Genomic DNA, 19,939 nt, shown 5'->3' with positions numbered 1-19,939 from the left:
TTCTATAACGTTAGTGCAATGTTATTTTAGCCTAGAATGCATAAAATTTGTTTATATTACAAATTTATAAGTATTTATGAATACAATTTTGTAGAAATATATTTTAACAGTAATACAGAAATTAATCTTATTTTATGTTTTCATTTTGATCTAATATTGTATATGCTATCATAGTTTATCTCTTGAATAATTCTGCATCTTCTTCAGCTTTTTTAAAGCACACTTTGCTGCAGTACATTTTGCAATTCTGTAATTTCTGCCAATTCCTTTAAAAGAGCCCTTACCAAAAACATCCACTGTAACTCGAACTCTTCGTCCATCAGCCAATTTTTCTGGTTTTCCAAACTTTGCTGTTTCAGGCTCTAATTCTAATAGTTCACGAATTGGAGATTTAGGAACATTGGTGCTGAATTGTTCTGAAATGGTGAAATATCCCTATTGTTTCTTTTCATAAAAAATTTATCTTTGTAATTAGATAAAAGATATTTTAAAAAGTTACCAATTTCATTTTTCATAATGGCGTAATAGACGCTCCATACTGCATCCAAGGACATTCCACTATCTAAATAAATTGCACCAGCTAGTGATTCAAAAACATCACCTAATGCTTTTGGTACTTCTACATCTTCAGCTTCTTCACATTCTTCTTCTCCAATTAAATAATACTTAGAAAGAAACAAATAATAATAATGAAATATAGACACACATGTAATGCATATATATAAGCAAATTTGTTTAAAGCTTCTTACTTCTTCGCTAATAGAATGTCCATTTTCTTGTTGAATCCTAACGAAACGATTTATGACAATACTTAGACCAGGAGAAAGATGTCGAAAATATTTATGAAAACCACATCTTACAGCTAAAGAAGCAAATATAGTATTATTAACTAAGGCGGATCGTAAATCTGTTAAAGCACCTGGAGAATGTTGACGACCATCTTCATATAAATGTCTTGTTATTAAATAATCTAGAATTATAATTTTTTACATTAAATTTTTCACTATTGGAAATTATACTAGAATGAAAAGAACCAATTATTTGCTACCTAAAACAGCATCTCCAAGAAACTCCAAACGTTGGTAACAATCTGTCAGCCTATTAGGTTGATATGATGCATGAGTAAATGCTTGTAATAAATAACTAATGTTATGAAATTCATATCCTATACTTTTCTCTAATTCTTCATAACCATCAAGCATCATTTTTAATTCTTGCTCTGGATCAGGAATGTATCGAAGTAAGGGATTTTGTGGTTCTTCCAATTTCCCATAACGAATCTGCAATAATTGATATGCTTTATATATGATATTTACTTATAACTATATAAATCAATTATAGATACCTGTGTCCATGTTGTTTGTCCTTTTTCGTTTGTTCCTTTTATATATGGGGTACTACCTGGAACTCTTTCTCTTGGTTCTGATTCTTGTATAATTGTAATCTCTTCTGTAGGTAAAACATGAATCCCTAACCAAGCCATGAAAAGTAATGCACCTCTAGATCCACAAGCAATTAAATAAGCTCCAATTAACGCTTCCACGCAATCTGCGATACTTTTATCGGGAATGCTATGTTGCGTAATTAAATTGTACGGTATAAAACAACGCATGTTATCTAAATTATTCGAAAGTGATGTCTCATTCCGATCAAGTTCAGTTTTCATGACACCCAATTTTTGTTCCGTTTCTCGAACTAATTGAGTTATTTCAGAAGGATTTACGGCTTGCAAAGCTGGAATGTCGGCTTGATTCCACAAAGTAGAAGGTACACCAGATTTAATTAATGCTTGTTCAAGTTCCTTTGGAACATAATAACAGGGAGGTAACCAATTGTCATGTGGTTCGAATTTTGTTGCTATCATGCTCTCACCTAACATTTTTTGTCTGCCTAATCTGTATAAATTTAAATTACTGACCTAAAAAGTTTTCATTATATTAAAATAAATTATTACAACCAACAAAGCTAATTAATATTTCGAATTTTGTATACCTGTTTAGATCTCAAGTGACTAAGCTTGCCTTCGTGTATATTATCATATGTACAATATAAATAAGTAGTTATAGCATATTTCAAAAAAGAATCACCAATAGTTTCTAAACGTTCTAAGTTAATACCATCATTTGCATTGGACATAGTTAAAGCTTGTAAGATTAAACTGGGACTTGGGCCCGCATGGTTTTCTAATTCTGGTTGAAAATCAAAGCTAAAAAGATTGCTATCTGAATGATATGTAAATTTCGATGGATTAGAATCCTTTTTTATCAGTTGTACAGTATCATTGTTATTTAATATTTCTTTAGTGAATTTTTCGACTACAGTTTCTACATAATCCTTGTGTTTATAATTTGGCAAATTTTCTTCACATTGTAAATTACATGAAGCTTTTCTTTTTATTGCAATTTCATTATCACAGGATATAAAAGATCCATTTTGCATTATTTCACATTCTCTTACTTTAGCAAATTCGTAATGAGCTTGTCTATGCTTCGTAATTGAAGAATTCTCTTTCTCTTCCGTGTACGACCATAAAACGTCATCCAAACTTTTCTCAGTTTCTAGCAAATCCAAAATTTTTTTATTGGTCTCTTGCTTAGACATCTGTTTCTCGTCTTCTACAGCTTCTGCAATATTTTCTCCCATGTAAGCAATTCGTAACCCTCTATTTTCATCTTCACTTTCATCGGAAGTATCGACAAATCCATCGCTATAAATATCGTCTGATTCATAACCGTCGAAATCTGATTCACATGCAGGGGATCCGTATCGAATATCACTCCAGTTAAAATCATTTGGTAAAACAGTTACATTTAAGGGAAATGACTTTAAATTATTTGTTTCAAAATCCAGAGAATTCATTGCCATGTCGCTTGACCAAGTACCGATTTCTAATTCATTTTCGTCATTTGACATTTGTTCCCCTATTTCGATTATCTTATCATTTTTTATTTGAAATTCGTAATTATTTTCATTCAAGTCTTCTTTATCTGATTTGTGTAAACTGTCTATTATATCTTTAGGTATATTTTGACATTTATTATCAATTGTATCATTTGTAGAATTTTGTTGGATAGTTTCATTTCTGGCTAACTTTGCTTTTTCAGATTCCTTAGATTTCTTTAAAACTTCGGCTAAACTCCAACCAAAATCTAATGGTGGCCATTCAAAATCTAAAATATTTTCACATTAAAATCAAAAAACGAAAACTCCAGAAGTAACTTCTATAATTTTATATCTACCGAAATTTAAATTTTCCTGTCCTAAATTTATCATTCGTGCAACTTGACACCGTATTTGATTAGCAAGTAATAGAGCATTAATTCTATATAAAATACAAGGTAAACAAACTGCTTGTCTCCAAAGTGAAGCTGGAAAAGGATGAATTGCGCATAATTCAGCAACAAGAATTTGTTTTTGCTCCAGATTTTCCCGTTTTGCCCGTTTTGTTTCTTCACTGCTTGTTGGTAAAGCAACACCTTTCCGATTAACATACCTAAAATAAAATATTTGATATAAATATAGTATATTTATTTTATTTCATATTTATTTAATAATAATATTGTGTGTATATATATAATATATATATATATTATATTATAAATATTATAAATTATAAATAAAACAATTATAAATATAATTACAAAAACAATTTGAAATATAATCATATATTTTGCATGATATCTACCTTGGTGTTAAAAAATTCAATCTAGCTGATGTGTGATCCACATCTAGTAAAGGTTGATCTAAATTTTGTATCTGTATATCATATTTTTTAAGATAATATTCTTCAAAAGTGCTATAATCATCACCAGGAAAAGAAGATTTGGGATTTAAATTTGTACAAATTTCAGCAACATAAAAGTACTAAAACGAGCAAGAAAATATAATGTATTTCAATTGTAACGTTTTTTCATTCATATTAGATTTTCATTAAAATACCTGAGGTTGATCCTGACTTCTATACCACGGCATAATTACTGCATCATGGTATTTTGATGCATCAAACTTGAAATTTTTTCTAATTTCTTCGGGAACTTTAGTTGGCCCTGCATTTCGATTTTTATATATACATTCTAAGAAATTCCAATCTACAATGACGTCAGATTGTTCATCTGAAAAAAATAGATTTGTATGTATATAATATCAGATATAATATAAATAATGATAATATTTTTAAGAATGTTCACAGTTACCTAATTTCACAGGTACAATCATATATGAGTTCTCTGAAGCATTAGGATCAAAAAGCATCAAATATTGTTGTAATCTTAATACATTTGTAAAAGTATAATTAAGAAAAATAGCAATTTTTTCTACTTGCATTTCATTTAGAACTATAGTCTGTTTACTAAGTTTTAATTTTACATGAACTTCCCCAGATCTAGTATAAATGGGAAATGGACATAACTAAAATGGAAAGTTAATGATTAATATTGCAAACAATTTACACTTTGTGTGTGTGTGTGTGTGTGAGAGATTATGACTACCTTAGGAATTTCTTTTAATGTTATTATACCAAAACCAATCGCTGATTCCTCAGGAGGATATATACGTCGACCTCTTGTATTTTGCTCTTCAGGTAAAGGACAACTCAAAACCAGATTAATATGATATAAATAAGAAGGAACTCCAATTATTGGTCTACAATCTGTTAATGCCTCAGCTGTCTATGCAGCACAATTTAATATTAGGATTAAATAAAGTATATATTACTATAATTTTTATCTTTTATGAATAAAACCTTTTTATAATAATATTGTCTGCGCTTGGTTGTTCCCGGTCGAGCTTCAGAAAAATTCACTTTACTTTCATCTGGTAGAGCAGGCACTTCTGCATCCTCTGGTTTAGCTTTAAAATTTTCCTTCCCAATGGGTAACAAATTATCGTCTAGTTCCTTTTTTCTGTGTAAATCAATGCATAACTGTAAAGCAGCCATTCGTCTTGCCATAGCTCTATTAGGCATAGGATATGACTGAAATAATATCTTAATAGTATAATATACAATAATTCACAAACACACATACATATTGGAGAAGATTTAATATTATGCTTCCATTATAAAGAACAAAAATATTTACCAATACAACATATTTTACTGGAGAATTTATAGGAAGTCGTAAAGAACATGTGTACATAAATTTATTATCAACAATCATTTCTCGAATGGACCATTCTGGAGTTAACCTTGTAAAAGTATCACTAGGTAATTTTGCACAGTATCTAAACAAATAAAATTTTATAATAATATGAAACAATTTCTAGAATTATGATTATAAAATATTTAAAGTGTTTTCGTTGTTTTCTATTCATAATTTTATACTACCTGTTTACTAGTGATATAGCAGAATTAAAAGTAACTTTAGGTGCATTATCTCCATCAAGCGGTTTATAATGTGGTATCATAGCAGCATACATGTCTGCTTCATTTTCTTCTTCTTCAGACGGTTCGTTATTAGAACATTTTACTAACAAAGTCTACAAAATAGATTGATGCTCTTCCATTAAAACTTTCGACTGGAATGGACACAGGTAATGAACCACATTAAATGACTGATATTAAAACTGGTACACACTGAAGTTTATGACTAAATTAAATCGAGCAGACAATATAGTCATTAATCAAACATCAGATCCAGTTCATACATTCCATTAAATTTTACCATAACGAATAATTAAAGTAATTAAAAAGAATATACCATAATTTAATACCTTTTCTATGTAATGATATTGAGCTAGCTGCCATATATACTCCTTTGACATTTCTTGTGGTACTAATAACACATATAATGCATCTGTAGCTCTTGCACGACTTTTACATTGTACATATGACTGATAAGTTTCTGGAAAATCGTACCTCATTACGAAATTGCATTTGGGAATATCTATACCTAACAAACATAAAACGGTATATTAGTATAGTATTAATAAAATAGCATTTAAAATAAGTTATATAGTAATAATAAGATAAATTAGTGACTAACCTTCTTCTAAAATTGAAGTCGAAATTAATAAATTACATTCATGTATCCTAAATCTTTTCAAAACTTCTTCTTGTTTTCTATGTTCTATTTCTAAATCTTTTGAATAACTAATATCTTCAATATTCCTCTCAATCGTATAAAGAGGTGACAAAAAATGAAAGTCTTTATCATGCATAGATATTTCGTTTAACAAATAAAACAACACTTTTGCCACAAATGCCTTATTTACAAAAATTACTCCACAAAGTAAGTCAGAATCTGTAATACCACGCATGTGTCGTGATGCTCTGGGTGGTTTTCCCCTATTATTTACTGGTAACTTTTGAGGAATATTTTCATTTAGTTTATTATCAGTCTTATTAATATTTTTATTATAATACGGTGTATATGTTTTTAAAATTTGCAATAATCTATGAACCTTTGGAGTAGTATATTTATATATTCTTTCCTTTTCAGATAAAACTTCAAATGTATTATCACATAAAGCTCGTATTTTTGTGAAAACAGATGCTACCATGTTTAATAATAGGTAATGTCTTTCATAAGGTGTTTTTACTTTTAATTTTTCTATTAAAATTAGAAGAGCTAGTGCAGCACGATCTGCACACCATGGTCCAAGAGTTTCTAATATGTACAGAAAGTCTTGCATCATCTCAAAAGGTTTCTCTGTAGGATCTGGTATTTTTTGGATGTCTTCATAAAATTCTTCATTGTAAATCTCAGTTGGATCATGACGATGATCACGTAAAAATTCAAGAGCATGCAATATATAGTTTTCCATAGTAGTATGTAATTTTCCTTTTTCATTTTTAGCATATTCTACTACATATTCTTTAGGCTTAGGGCTATACCTATTTAAAAAAAGATCACTATTGAGTAAAAATATCATATATTAGAATCATATAATTATAATAACTTTATTTTTTGTTTCATTAAAAATAGAAAAAAAAAATGTAAAGAAGAAATGTTAAAATGTATTTTCCTAAGATTATATTTCATTTCATATATCTATCATGCACCTAAAAATTGCAGTATATCTTTTTAATAGAATTCTGAATACCTTTTTATCTAAGATAATATTAAGATATAATATTAGAAAAATTAATTATTCTGTAATAAGCTAAAAAATTTTAAAATTTAATATATTTGTGTCTTTTAGCATAGAGTTATCTCAAAGATAAAATGTACATATGTTTACTTTAATTCAAGACTTAATAGAACCAATTACTAATACTTTAAAAAATTTTTTTACAAAAAGAGATTTGTTCTTAGTACATTATATTGAACTTATGAAACAAGCAAAATTATGAGAAGAAAGCTTTTTATACTAATCAATTTTTTGTATTTCTTACCCTAACCATAAGATTTATCTTGCATACTAGAATATACATACCGCAATATAGATAATATATCACTAGCTGTTTCAACTTCACATTGAAATGTGTCTTCTACTTTTTCTATTTCCAATCCTAATCTTCCAGGCTCTTGTGTTAAATTAAACAATGGTACAGCTAATCCAATGATTCTAGGAACATTCTCACATGCCAAAATAGTTTGTAAAATAAATTTTAGCTTGTTATTGTCTATAGATTTATGGCACTCATCAATTATGACTAGATTTATCTGACATGGTAAAATTTTTCCATCTGTCAATAATTGTGCACATGTCTTAGCAGTTGTAACTAGTACCTAAAAAAATTATTAAAAATAATTTATAGAAAATTCAAGAAGTTAGTAGTATAATAATAATAATATATGTTGGTAAACATATTAATGATAAGACACTAATATTCCTTACATGAGAAGTTTCAAAGTTTTCTATAAATTCTGTAAGTGAACAAGTGTCACATAATAATACTTTTAAATCTGTCAGTTGTTGTATGTAGCTTGCTTTTATTGTACATTTTTCTTCATCTGTCAATATGAACAATGATCGTCTTCCTCCTTCACTTAATAATCTAAATTAACAATTTGCAATAAATAATTTTAAAAGAAATTTAATAAAATAATGCAAGAATTCTCCAAGAAGAAAAACTAACTATAACTACATGTTATTACCTCCTATTGTTTGTAGCAAATTCTTGGATTAATTTTATAACAATAAAAGTTTGTTCATAATTTTTACCTAAACAAACAATAATGTCTTTATCTTTAGCAGCATAAAATAATTCTACCTGCAATAATATTTATTTTAAATATTGTATATAACAATATATTTTCTTAAAATCCTTTAAATAATTTAGAAAATTCCCTCTTACTTGGTATTCTCTAGGTGTAAAAGATTTTGTATAAATCTGATCGTTCAGTGGAAATGCCATGGGATCTATAACCTTCAGTATCTTAATAAGATATTTGATAAAATGTTATTCTCAACTATAATAAAAACAAGATTATGCTTTTAAGATTTATTATTTAATCTTGTATTAAATTCTAATTTAAGGTTAGGCTAAGGTGATAACGGTTGAAAATTTTTATACTCAATAGGTATTTGTGTGTTCACTATATTATATATATACATACTTTCATGCATATGAAAGGTATAAATCGAAATTTGATTGGTTAACTATGTCTACTTAAGAATCTTCAGTATTTTAAGAAATATTATTTAAGCTTTTGTATCTTCAAATATAAATTTCTCGATGTTAATTAAAATTAATAATAGTTTTCCTATATATGTGAATTATATATTTTTATATATAAAATTAAATATTTATGAAAATATAATTACAGTACACGTGATATTATAATTAATCCTCCTATTCTTAAACAATCATAATTTCCCTTCAATATTTTTGCAATATGCTGTTAAATAATATGTAAAATAAATATTAAGTTTAACAGAATATCGAAAAATTGTTATTTGCGATTTTAAAACAAAATCGATTAATCGATTAATCGATATAGGATTATCGATAGTTCTTCATAATCTCCAACAACTTCAACATAAGGATCCCGTTAGTCAGTATTGCGTCGATTAGTCAGTACTGCGTCGCTTGCAAGTGTAAATTTCCACGTTTCCTCATTTTAGTGTGATAGGTATTGTTACAGCGTTGATTTATTAAAATACAGTATTTTTATAATTATATTTGATATTAGTTGGAATATCTTTTTAAGAAAAACAACTATTTCAAAATTAAATATGGTTCTTTTAGTAACACGTGTTAATCTTAGTCATTCGTCCTTTGTGTGATCAGTTCGTACAAGTTTGTAGTTTATACATACATATTTTTAATTAATTGATATGAAATGTATAATTATTTTCAACATTTATATTTCCTTAAATATATTTTATGTTAATTGAATTATAGCATTATATCTGTAGGCAGGCATATATATTCATAATTGCTCATAGGTTAATTAATAATAAAGTAGAATTTCATATAAAGTAAATATCTTAGGTAGATATTAATTATTTTCTTAAAATATTAAATTATGTTTTTGCAGATACTGTAAACATGCAGTTACACATCAGAGGTGAACATACAACTGTGGTCGAGTCACATGAAAATGAGACTATTGCAGACATAAAGGTATGGTAGAAAAAATAGTAATATTGTTATTGTAATTAGTTTATTACAGAATTTAATTTGATACAATATGTTTTCTGAAATGTGCTCTTTGAAATAAGAAAAGAGTCTTTTTGTTTCATACATATTTATATATTATAAGTGAAAGGTCTTTATTTACATTAATTTAAAAATAATTTGAAATATATTATCTTTTATCACAATATTCTATTGACAATATTTTTATTTTTAAAAACATAAATAATTTTCAATAATTAAAATTAATGTATATATAATTAAATTATTTATAGATAGATAACTTTATTTTCCTGTCTTTTGGACTTTAAAAGGGGATTGGCATGTAATATAAATAATTATTCTATATATAAGTAATTATTATGTATGTATAAAATCGATAATATTATCTTGATATGTATTTAATCATTTGCGTCGCAATGATAATCTGGAGTCTAAGCTTTATGCCTCTGGAACGAGCAACGACGCAATATCAAATGACAAACTTATGAGCTGGTGGTCAAATAAATCTTTCATTGAACACCATTCGCGAATGTATGTCAACAGTTATACGAATTAAAGAAACTTTGAAATTTTTAAAGGAAGTAATATTGATATATGATAAGGCAATTAAACACTCTTGTTTATAATATAGTGATAACGATATAATTTTCTTTTATATTCTTTAGTATCTTATCACTGTAGTAAATATTTTAAAAGTGCTGTAGGTAAATAATACTATTTGCCGTGAAGTGATGAAAGATTAGATCCTAGAGCCTTTAATAATTAAATATAAGATAATAATAATTAAAATTTATTTTAATTTTTTCCAGAGAAAAATTGTTGAGACAAAGGGTGCTGTAAATACAGAATTTAACTTGTACTGTTCTGGTCTCTTATTAGAAAACGATACTTTAGTTGGAGATCTTACATCAAATGTTCTAGAATTAACAGTTTCTCTTCCTGGTGGTAAGTTTTGACAATTAAGAAAATTTTTATTCTTTTCGAAATTTATATATTATTAGGGATGTGGGAAATATCTGGGATTTTAAGAATTTAGAGAACCTGAACATCATTTTGAGATTAGTTTGCATACGACTATGTTATGGGATGGGCAGACACTGTATTTGCATTTATTGTAATTCACAGACTTCCCGAGCTGTATTATATGCCTAATTTAATCTTTTTATGAGAATCACATACTGTCGAAAACTATTGCAAGTATCTATCTAAGTAATTAAAAGTTACTTTTATGTGTTTGAAACTATTTGAATAGTTTGAAACTATTGTCAGAAACAATATATTAATACAGGACATGTTGTTAAATATCTATCCTAAGATAGTCTCAAACCTTGATTCTCGAAATTCTTGGAAATCCCTATATTTTCAAAATCTCAAGATGGTTTCAGGAATCAGACTCTACGTTTTCGTACACCTCTAGATATTATTGATCTTTAAGTTTACAAATATAAAATTATTTTAACATAAATAATCAAGTATTACTTTAATTTTTAAGGTAAGGTCCATGGATCTTTAGCGCGTGCTGGAAAAGTAAAAGCTCAAACTCCAAAGGTAATTAAGTCATACAATATTCATACATAGTCATACAAAATTAAGGAAAAATAGATATTGTAGACTAATGTACTAAATTCTAAAATCAGCTTAAATAACATCTTATCATCTATCCAAATATGCATCTATCATATAAAACAACACATTGATTCTACATTGTAAGACAATCCGGTATCAACGTACATAACACACATTCCTTTGTTAATTTTTAAAATGATTAAAACATTCGTAAGAAATATACAGTTTAAAGTCACATTTAGTCAATTCTTAACCGTTTGCTCTTAGAATATTAACTGTACCAATACAATATTTTTGATGTCATATGATAAACATATTCACTTTATATAATTATTGAACTCGAACTTTTTATTGAAAAATATTTTTCTCTCTTTTTTCTTTTTTTTCAAAAATACTATCATATGGTGAATTCATGTAGAAAGAAGTAAAACTTCAGATATATCAAGAAAAATTATATATTGACAAGGACTCGGATAATCAGCAACTATCTTGGTTTTATCAATTAGAAAATCATAGAATATTTCATTGTAGAAAGAATTTATCAATTATTTTGATTAGAATCAACAGTATGATTGAAAGAAAAGAATGAATATATCTCTTTCCAACAATACTCTTTGAAATAATCACTAGGACAAGTATTATAGAAAATATCACGCATAGAAAGCAGAAATTATAATGAATGTTTCAATTTTCGTAAATTTGCCTTACTACATTTTTTTTTAAATATTATTTCAAATATTCTTTTCCATTACACAGGTGGAGAAACAAGAAAAGAGTAAAAAGAAAACAGGTCGAGCTAAAAGGCGGATTCAATACAATCGAAGATTCGTTAACGTGGTTCAAACTTACAGTCGTCGACGTGGACCGAACGCTAATTCAAATTCATAATTATATGCATATATATTTATATATATGTATATATACATATATACATCGTGTAATTGTGAAAACGAAATAAAAAATTAAATGTAACCATTTCTTTATTCATTTCTTACTCTTTGTAATTGTATTAACATTTATAGAATATTTCAATATATTACAGTAACAATTCGATTGAAAGTTTAAAACTTCATTTCAATTGTTTGATATTAAAATTTTTAATATTAAACAGAGTTATTGATCAATGTAATAAAATTTTTATAAAAATACTATATAATCCTAATTAAAAAGCATTTAGTTTATGTTAACAAATTTCCGAAATATTTTGGTTGAAAATATTTACAAAAGATAGACAAATATTAAGACTACAAAATAAGTTTTAAATTTCTTTGACAAAAACATATTACATAGTTAACAAAAATTACATATACATATGTGCAGATTTTTGATAAGATTATTTTAAGTATACATATATCTTAACTTTTGTAGCACTATGTGTACGCTTGTGTAATATTATATGTAGATATACATATATTAGATAAATATACACATATATTTCAGAAATAAACTTTTCTACGAAAGAGATCAATTAAATTTGTGCTTAAAGATTAAAATCGTGAAAAGACGTATTAGTTTTTTTCAATATTAACAAACTACAGTATAATATATTATACGAACTTTACTTATTTAGGCTTAATTCTTAATGATACTGTAATGAATATACCAATTCAACAAATCTTTTAATGTTTATTGTATTAAACATATATATGATTGCAGTTACTTAACTTTTACAAATATTATTTTTTCATCTTAATCTCAATTTTGTGATATAATTAATGAAATGATCATTTATTTCTTACAAAAAGCAAAGATACTAATTTTTTTACAATAAGTATTTACTTGTATGTAAAAAGAACTCCTATATATACATATACACAAGGAAAGAATTCTGTGGAATTCATTCTACTTTATACTAAATTGTATCTCTTTACAAATTCACAATTTAAATTTATTTTCGTAATGCTAAAGTAAATAATATATGACAACAGGAAATAGCTACATTAATACCTTCCCTTCTGAATAATTACAACAATTACTTATAATAATAATTTCATATAAATTTTTTAATTAAGGTCAAGTTATACTCTAAGTAAAACCTACCAATTTGCATATTTACTTAACTATTAAATTTGAATTAATATATTGCTACTTAATGTTCATAAATTTGAAAAAGTTCAATTTAACTTTGACAAATAGATATACCAAAGTTCCATAAATTATTAAAATTAAAATTGTACAAATTTTTTACATAATTTAAAGTTAAAATTGCCTAACTTACATTTAATTTCATATGTATTTTTTATTTTCTATCTTTGCTTTTTAGTATTGAGCAAGAAGATCTTTAATATCCTTGCAAAGAGTTGCAAAATCTGGTCTCTGATGGCTTTGTAAATGCCAGCAAGGATACATGAGTTTTACATAAATTGCTTGTGGACAAGTAGATGGACAAGGAAGACGAGTACCTCTTTCTAATGCAGCCAACAATTCAGTACTTCCTTTTTCTTGTTCATTTTGAAGACGGTCTATACTTGAATCAAGGCCGGGTAAACGTGGTTCTTCTCCAAAGCCAAATGTTTCATACATTGTCACACCAAATGACCATACATCTGATCGAGTAGAAAATTTTCCATCTCTAATACTTTCTGGAGCATACCTTAAAAAGAAAGGCTTTCTAGAATAGAATAGAAACTCAAGAACACATAATTTCGTTATATCTATAACTTACCATTTAATAGGAAGGCCTCGATCAGTTTGTAAAATGTAGTAATCATTTTTTCCAGTAACTTGAGCTAATCCAAAATCACTGATTTTAACTTTATTTTCATCTGCAACTAAAATGTTTCTTGCAGCAAGATCTCTATGAACAATACTCATACTACCTAAATAATCCATTCCTGTTGCAATATCTAAAGCAAACCCTAATAGTCTTTTATGAGTCAATTCTTGTTTGTGAATTGTTAGATAACTTTGCAATGAACCATGTTTTACATATTCCATTACCAAACAAACTTCAGGTTCTGATATTACACCGAGAATTTCCACTACATTTGGATGTTTCAAGGTCTGCAATTTCATTTGATTAATATCTATTACAGTTTTAATATTGCAATGTTAATATTAAATTGCACAAAAAATAAATTAAAAGTTAACTGAATCATTAAATTAACCTTCATTATAGCAATCTCTCTTTCAAAGTCTCTTATATCTGCTTCAAGTGCTCTTGTTTTCAATTTTTTTATAGCAACTTGTTGTGGTTCAATATCTTTCCCATTTTCTCTTTCCAAAGTACCTCTATAAACTTCCCCATAAAAACCTTGACCGATTCTGCCTTGCAGAATTATATTACAATCGATATCTAATTCATAAATGCCTCGCATTTGACCTAAAGAACCATTGCTACTTCTTCCAGATCCACAATCTTCTTCTGTTCCAGGTTCATTTCTTCCCATTACCTATTTTTATATTAATATTATGTGTTAAGTTTATTATAATTAATTAAAACCATTAATTTTTAGAAAACACGATTTGGTTAAATTATTTTTATTCTTTAAACTTATAAGTAGCAACTATTAAATTTAGATGTTGAAATATATTCAATCAATTAATTTATTATTTTATTACCTCGCCTAAATCACCAGGGTGTCCTATTCGTAGAGCTTGAGTGGAGTGTTCAATACAGTTCATGTTAGGAATGTTATTTTGAGAAATTGAACACCCTTCTGAATCTCTTCTTGCATTAGATAACCAACCTAAATATGCAGAGAGGTCTTCTGTACTGCCTATATAATTATCATTGGTGTTAATTAAACTTTGTATGCCTAAAATTTAAATAAAATAAATTTTTAAATTTTGTTAAAACAATGTTACTATAGCAAAGAAACTCTTACTATCATCAGTGCCATTCCATTGAAGACTTGTATTGTCTGTAGAAAGACTACTACTTCTTGATTCACTATTTATTGACCTATTATCGCTGGAGTCAGAGTTATCTTGCTCAAATTTTTTCAATTCAGGAGTAAGTGTTTTAGGGAAAGCTGTTGCGTACGTATGACTTCTGCGAGAATTGTATACTTGATACAGAATTTGATTAATGTCTCTCATAATTGCTTGAGGTTGTTTTCTAGAACCACTTGAATCTCCCCAACATTCAAGCATCAACCTATATACGTCCATAGGACAACCATTTGGAATAGGTAAACGTTTTCCAGATTCATAATATTTCTTCATAATAGCAGTATTTCGGAATTCTTGTAATGTGGCTCCCCTAGGATTAAATAGCATACACACATATTAAATTTTATTTTTATAAATTTTACTTTTATTTGTTAAATCAATGCTAAATCATAATTGGACTTATAAAATATTTGTGATAAATTACTATATTATTAAACACACGTGTTTTATAATTTATGCTATTAAAACAAGTTTATTTTATTTACTACATAGCTTTATACTATGAAAACAATTCTATGACTAAACTAAATCAAAATTATAATGAAATAACAAAAGATTTGTAGATTTTGTTTATTAAAAAGCTTTACCTAGCAAATATTTGCCAAATTGTTGTTCCAACAGCCCAAACATCTGCCTGAAAACTATGTCTAGCCAATTCTGGATCATTATAAGTTTCTGGAGGTAACCAGTGAATATCTGTTTCTTTATATACAAATATCCCCGGATCGGCAAGTTTTACGACAAAACTATTATTAGTATGGGCATGTACTAGCAGTTTATTGCATCTAATGTTACCATGAACTACACCATTCTCTTCAAGATGCCAAAGAGCAGTGGCTAAACAAGCTGTTGCTTCTACCATATCTACAGTTTTGATAGTTTGAGAAGAAGAACTACGTAAATATTCATCAAGAGAGCCATGTCGTACCAATTCCAGAAGCATCCCAATGGATGGTGTTACTGTTAAACCATATAATCTAATACAACATATAAAGTCATTGTAGTATAAATATGATATACATAAATTTAAAAACGTTACTAATATTTGTTATACTATAACTTAAGATATTTTAATTATTACATTATTTCATATAATATTAAAATATATAAAATAAAAAATAATTATATAATAATAATTACGATTTATATTTATTTTATGTGCCAATCTATTCAAAACGTTATTCACCTTACAACAGCGTTTGAACGCAATAGGGACCATTTTCCAGCAAGTTCCAAAAATTCTTTTGTAAAATGTATTTCTTCTTCTTGTTTTAAAATTTTCAGAGCAACTTCTAATTTTTTTCCTTTAGTTAATCTCCAAATTGCTCTATAAAGAGCTGTTGGTGAATATTGTTGAATTCTAGTAGTTCTTAAAAAAGGTTTGTAAATTTCTAACTGATTTTGAGGTACACAACGAGGTCCAGTTTCTAAAACTGAAGCAACTATTTGTTCATCAGCTGCAACTTCACTAACTGCACTTTCAGGAGCACAAAGTAATAATGATGATTTATCTAAAAAAGCAAGTTAATTCTTTCTCTTACTAACATTATTACAACAGATCAAAATAAAACTAAAAAAACGTTCTTAATTTACCATATTCTGATGGCGGTAAACATTCTGAAAGATATGGCTGTCCTTCGGAATCTTGGAAAGATGAGACACATTGTGCCAATGTATTGTATCGACTAGAAACACCAGTAATAGTGAAATCATCTGATTCAATCCTTTCTTCTATTCTCTTTGAAAATAATTTTCCTTCCTTATTGCATGCATCTAAATAATATACATTGTACTCTGTTTCACTCTCTCTAAGTATATAAGAACCTGGTTTATTAGCACGCTTTTGTTGGAGTTTCATATATGAAAATTCTTGCCTAAAATAAAATTTTAATGTTATGTTCTTATACTTTTATAAAATTTTATACTGTAACACTATATTAAATTAAGTAAATGAAATCTTACCCAACTGGACCATGACATTTTAATTTATGTAACCTTTCTAAAGAAGGGGTGACAATTTCTCCACATAAATTAAATGTCCATTTAACTGCTAGGCGATAGTAACCATCCAGAGCAGAAACAAAGGACACTAAAATCGCATTGTTCAAAAATATTAAGTATGAAGGTATACCATTCTTTCTTGATATTTCCACTGTGTTATCTTGTCTAGAAAATAATAGAAATATTAAAATTTGAAGTACTGAAATATTACAAACAAAAAGGTGTTAATTATAATATTATATTAAGATGTTCAGTGCTCAAAGGAAAAGAATTTTAGTTAAATTTTATTACGTTAAGTTTCAATATTTAAGAGAAAAATAGTAGTAGTACTAAATTTGATTTTTCTTAAGAAAGAATATTTTTATTACAATACGTAATAGTTCCAAATCAAATTTAATTTCTATAATAATGGTTCGACACAGAAATTGCGACTATGAATAAATGACAATTATAATTTTATATCAACAAGATCTATAAGAACAAGAACTATTTTTACTAAGAAATATTGCCTTTTACTAAGAAAAAAAAGGAAACTATTCCTACAGATAAAGATAATATTTTTAATTTTCTTTAAAAATAAAATATACAAAAATATATATAAACGATAATAATATAATGTATTCAATTGTGATATATTAAATACAATTTACAAACAAATATTTCTTATGAAATCCTTATAGTATCCTCTATCTTATTCTTTCTGTAGACAATTGAATAGTAAACTACTGAATAACAAAAAAGATTTGAGTATAAAAATATTAAAGATTGATTTCATTATAATGCATAATACTGTTTCTACTACAAAAAGACATTTTTCAGATAAAAAATGTAAAAATTACGTTTAAATCTTGTTTCTAATATTTATCTATTATATTTAACAATAAATTTAAAACCTTATAGAAACAAAACATAAATCTTCGATTGCACATAATGTAATCCATGGATTAGTAATTGTTTCGCAATATTTTACTTCATTAAAATTGACTCTTAAAGTAATTTTTGCTGGAGGATCTTGAAGACCTCTATCCATTAAAGCTTCATATTCTTCATATGGGTAATTTGGTGCCATACATTCAAATTGTTTCAAATACTGTTCTTTAACATAATTTGCATCATATCCAGATATTTTACGAAGTGCATTCTGAATTGGTTTTTTAATAAAAAATGCATGACGCTTTATACATTCTTTAGGAATATATTTTCTGTATTCCGCTTGCACTGTTTCTCTTGATATTTTTTTTTCTAACATCACTCTATAAAAAGACAACAAAAATTGAATTAATGTTTTACAAAACTCGAACTTTATTTAATTAATAAAACCCATACCAGAATCAAAAAGCAAATTAATTGAAATAATAATTCTTACAAATTCCATATTTATAAAAATATTTCATAAATAACAATATAAAATATTTCTATATTACACTAAAAATGAAAATATAAATAAATAAATCATTAGGTGATTGAATTAAATACATTATACAAACCTATACATATCACTAACACCAAGACCAATTAATTCTTGTTTATGTCTTTCATAAACAATGTCTGGTACGTTACTATCCATAACATCTGAACGTGCCTGTTGAAAATAATAATCGTAGGCTTTTATGTCAACCTGCTTTAGTCTGTGTAAGCTTGAAGGTTTAAATCTTAACCGAAAGTCATATTTGTTTTTATCTTTCATTTCCAGGGGGTATGCTGATGGATACCAAAGTTTCGTATAATGATCTCTAAGAGTAAAAAGATGCCTGGCTACTGGACCTATATCAAGAGATTTACAGGCCTAAAAAATGATTCTTTATGTAAATAAAAATGCAAATTTAAATATTTGCTAAAATAAATAGGATAAATTTAATTTAAAAAGTTGTTATTATATTCTTGTACACATTACATTACATTTTTTATTAAGTCTAAGTTTCATCAAAATTTATATTAGATCTTTAAACAGTTAAAGTGAAAAATAAATTTTAATTCAATTTTAATTTCACTCAACACACACATTCAAGTTTAGTTGATATTTGCAAAATACCAATAAAACTATTCAATATCTTGTAAAATTCTAAATAAAATATTCATTTAACCTCAAAATAATAAGAAATAGAGTTATGAGGAAATATAGTTTTTTAAAATTATTTTACCTTAATACAAAGGTCTTCAATTGTTTGTCCATAAGTAATTGTAAGAGATAATTCCTTGTCTTCGTTCGCAACATAAACGATCGCTGAACAATCGTTTTCCATTGTTAATACAGTTATACGTTATTTTCACATTTTGTTACTTCAGTTGCTCATAGTATATTGTTTATTTACAATGCGAGTTTGGAGTTTGCATTAACACGCATGCACGGGTGTATATGACCACGACCGTGTGCGCATGGCAATGAAAACGAATGAATGAATATGAATGATCATACATATATGTATATAACAACAATATACATACATATGTACTTATATACAGACCATGAATATATAAAATTAATTGAATATTTCAATTTATTTACGTAATAAATAATTTTGTTGACAATAAAATTTTACAAACATAAATTATTTATATATGTGATAGAGAGTCAGATTAACAATAAAGTGATAATTATATTTAAATTATACAAAATAATTTTACTCATATAAATCGAATTTGGTATATAGATTGCGATTTTCACTTATTTATTTAAATATTGGTACAATGATATAAACTTTCAACCGATGCAATTTTGTTTAAACATTTAATATCTACAAACATATAGTTAAATAATATAAAATATAAATTTACTCAATTACCTTAAATTATTTAATTTATATGTTAAATGACTTATAATTGAAATTAAATAAATTGTACTTACTTTCAAAATGTGATTAAATTCTAACTAACTTTTATTATTCAATTTTGAACCTTATAAGGTCCTTCATTTAGGGTAGAATAGGGTTTTACTGTATTGATTTAGAAAAT

At 26.7% G+C, this 19,939-nt stretch overlaps 3 protein-coding genes across 6 annotated transcripts; 1 reads left to right on the top strand and 2 right to left on the bottom strand.

Moving 5' to 3' along the window:
* Nucleotides 1-84: 84 nt before the first annotated feature.
* LOC117239075 (endoribonuclease Dcr-1) lies at nt 85-8,379 on the bottom strand. Of its 2 annotated transcripts, none has more exons than XM_033504344.1 (20): nt 8,240-8,379; nt 8,040-8,155; nt 7,780-7,939; nt 7,375-7,670; nt 5,982-6,850; nt 5,710-5,888; nt 5,324-5,475; nt 5,079-5,220; nt 4,742-4,972; nt 4,488-4,667; nt 4,194-4,407; nt 3,940-4,112; nt 3,686-3,864; nt 3,240-3,493; nt 1,993-3,170; nt 1,346-1,918; nt 1,049-1,280; nt 750-970; nt 500-665; nt 85-416 (listed from the first exon to the last, which is right to left on the bottom strand). In XM_033504344.1, exons 1-20 carry the CDS (start codon nt 8,297-8,299, stop codon nt 169-171), a joined length of 5,823 nt encoding a protein of 1,940 aa, XP_033360235.1. In that variant the 5' UTR covers nt 8,300-8,379; the 3' UTR covers nt 85-168. The 2 variants fall into 2 exon arrangements, with proteins under 2 accessions (XP_033360235.1, XP_033360236.1); XM_033504345.1 differs by having other exon boundaries at nt 5,982-6,832.
* Nucleotides 8,380-8,919: 540 nt separating this feature from the next.
* Nucleotides 8,920-12,064, top strand: LOC117239099. Of its 2 annotated transcripts, none has more exons than XM_033504398.1 (5): nt 8,920-9,017; nt 9,426-9,511; nt 10,336-10,471; nt 11,019-11,074; nt 11,849-12,064. In XM_033504398.1, exons 2-5 carry the CDS (start codon nt 9,437-9,439, stop codon nt 11,978-11,980), a joined length of 399 nt encoding a protein of 132 aa, XP_033360289.1. In that variant the 5' UTR covers nt 8,920-9,017; nt 9,426-9,436; the 3' UTR covers nt 11,981-12,064. The 2 variants fall into 2 exon arrangements, with proteins under 2 accessions (XP_033360289.1, XP_033360290.1); XM_033504399.1 differs by having other exon boundaries at nt 8,925-9,044.
* A 1,277-nt stretch (nt 12,065-13,341) lies between these two features.
* LOC117239098 (tyrosine-protein kinase hopscotch) lies at nt 13,342-19,360 on the bottom strand. 2 transcript variants are annotated; one of them, XM_033504395.1, is made up of 12 exons: nt 19,129-19,360; nt 18,475-18,773; nt 17,881-18,240; nt 16,949-17,152; nt 16,580-16,860; nt 16,173-16,497; nt 15,574-15,963; nt 14,920-15,296; nt 14,654-14,850; nt 14,200-14,484; nt 13,758-14,095; nt 13,342-13,685 (listed from the first exon to the last, which is right to left on the bottom strand). In XM_033504395.1, exons 1-12 carry the CDS (start codon nt 19,228-19,230, stop codon nt 13,352-13,354), a joined length of 3,492 nt encoding a protein of 1,163 aa, XP_033360286.1. In that variant the 5' UTR covers nt 19,231-19,360; the 3' UTR covers nt 13,342-13,351. The 2 variants fall into 2 exon arrangements, with proteins under 2 accessions (XP_033360286.1, XP_033360287.1); XM_033504396.1 differs by having other exon boundaries at nt 13,604-13,703.
* Between the last annotated feature and the right edge of the window lie 579 nt (nt 19,361-19,939).

This window comes from Bombus vosnesenskii, unplaced genomic scaffold (assembly GCF_011952255.1).
Source record: "Bombus vosnesenskii isolate JDL3184/JDL3185 unplaced genomic scaffold, Bvos_JDL3184-5_v1.1 scf7180000013883, whole genome shotgun sequence".
In the NCBI taxonomy this organism is placed as follows: domain Eukaryota; kingdom Metazoa; phylum Arthropoda; class Insecta; order Hymenoptera; family Apidae; genus Bombus; species Bombus vosnesenskii.
Note: the sequence above shows the minus strand (reverse complement) of the source record. Positions and strands in the feature narration are given on the sequence as shown.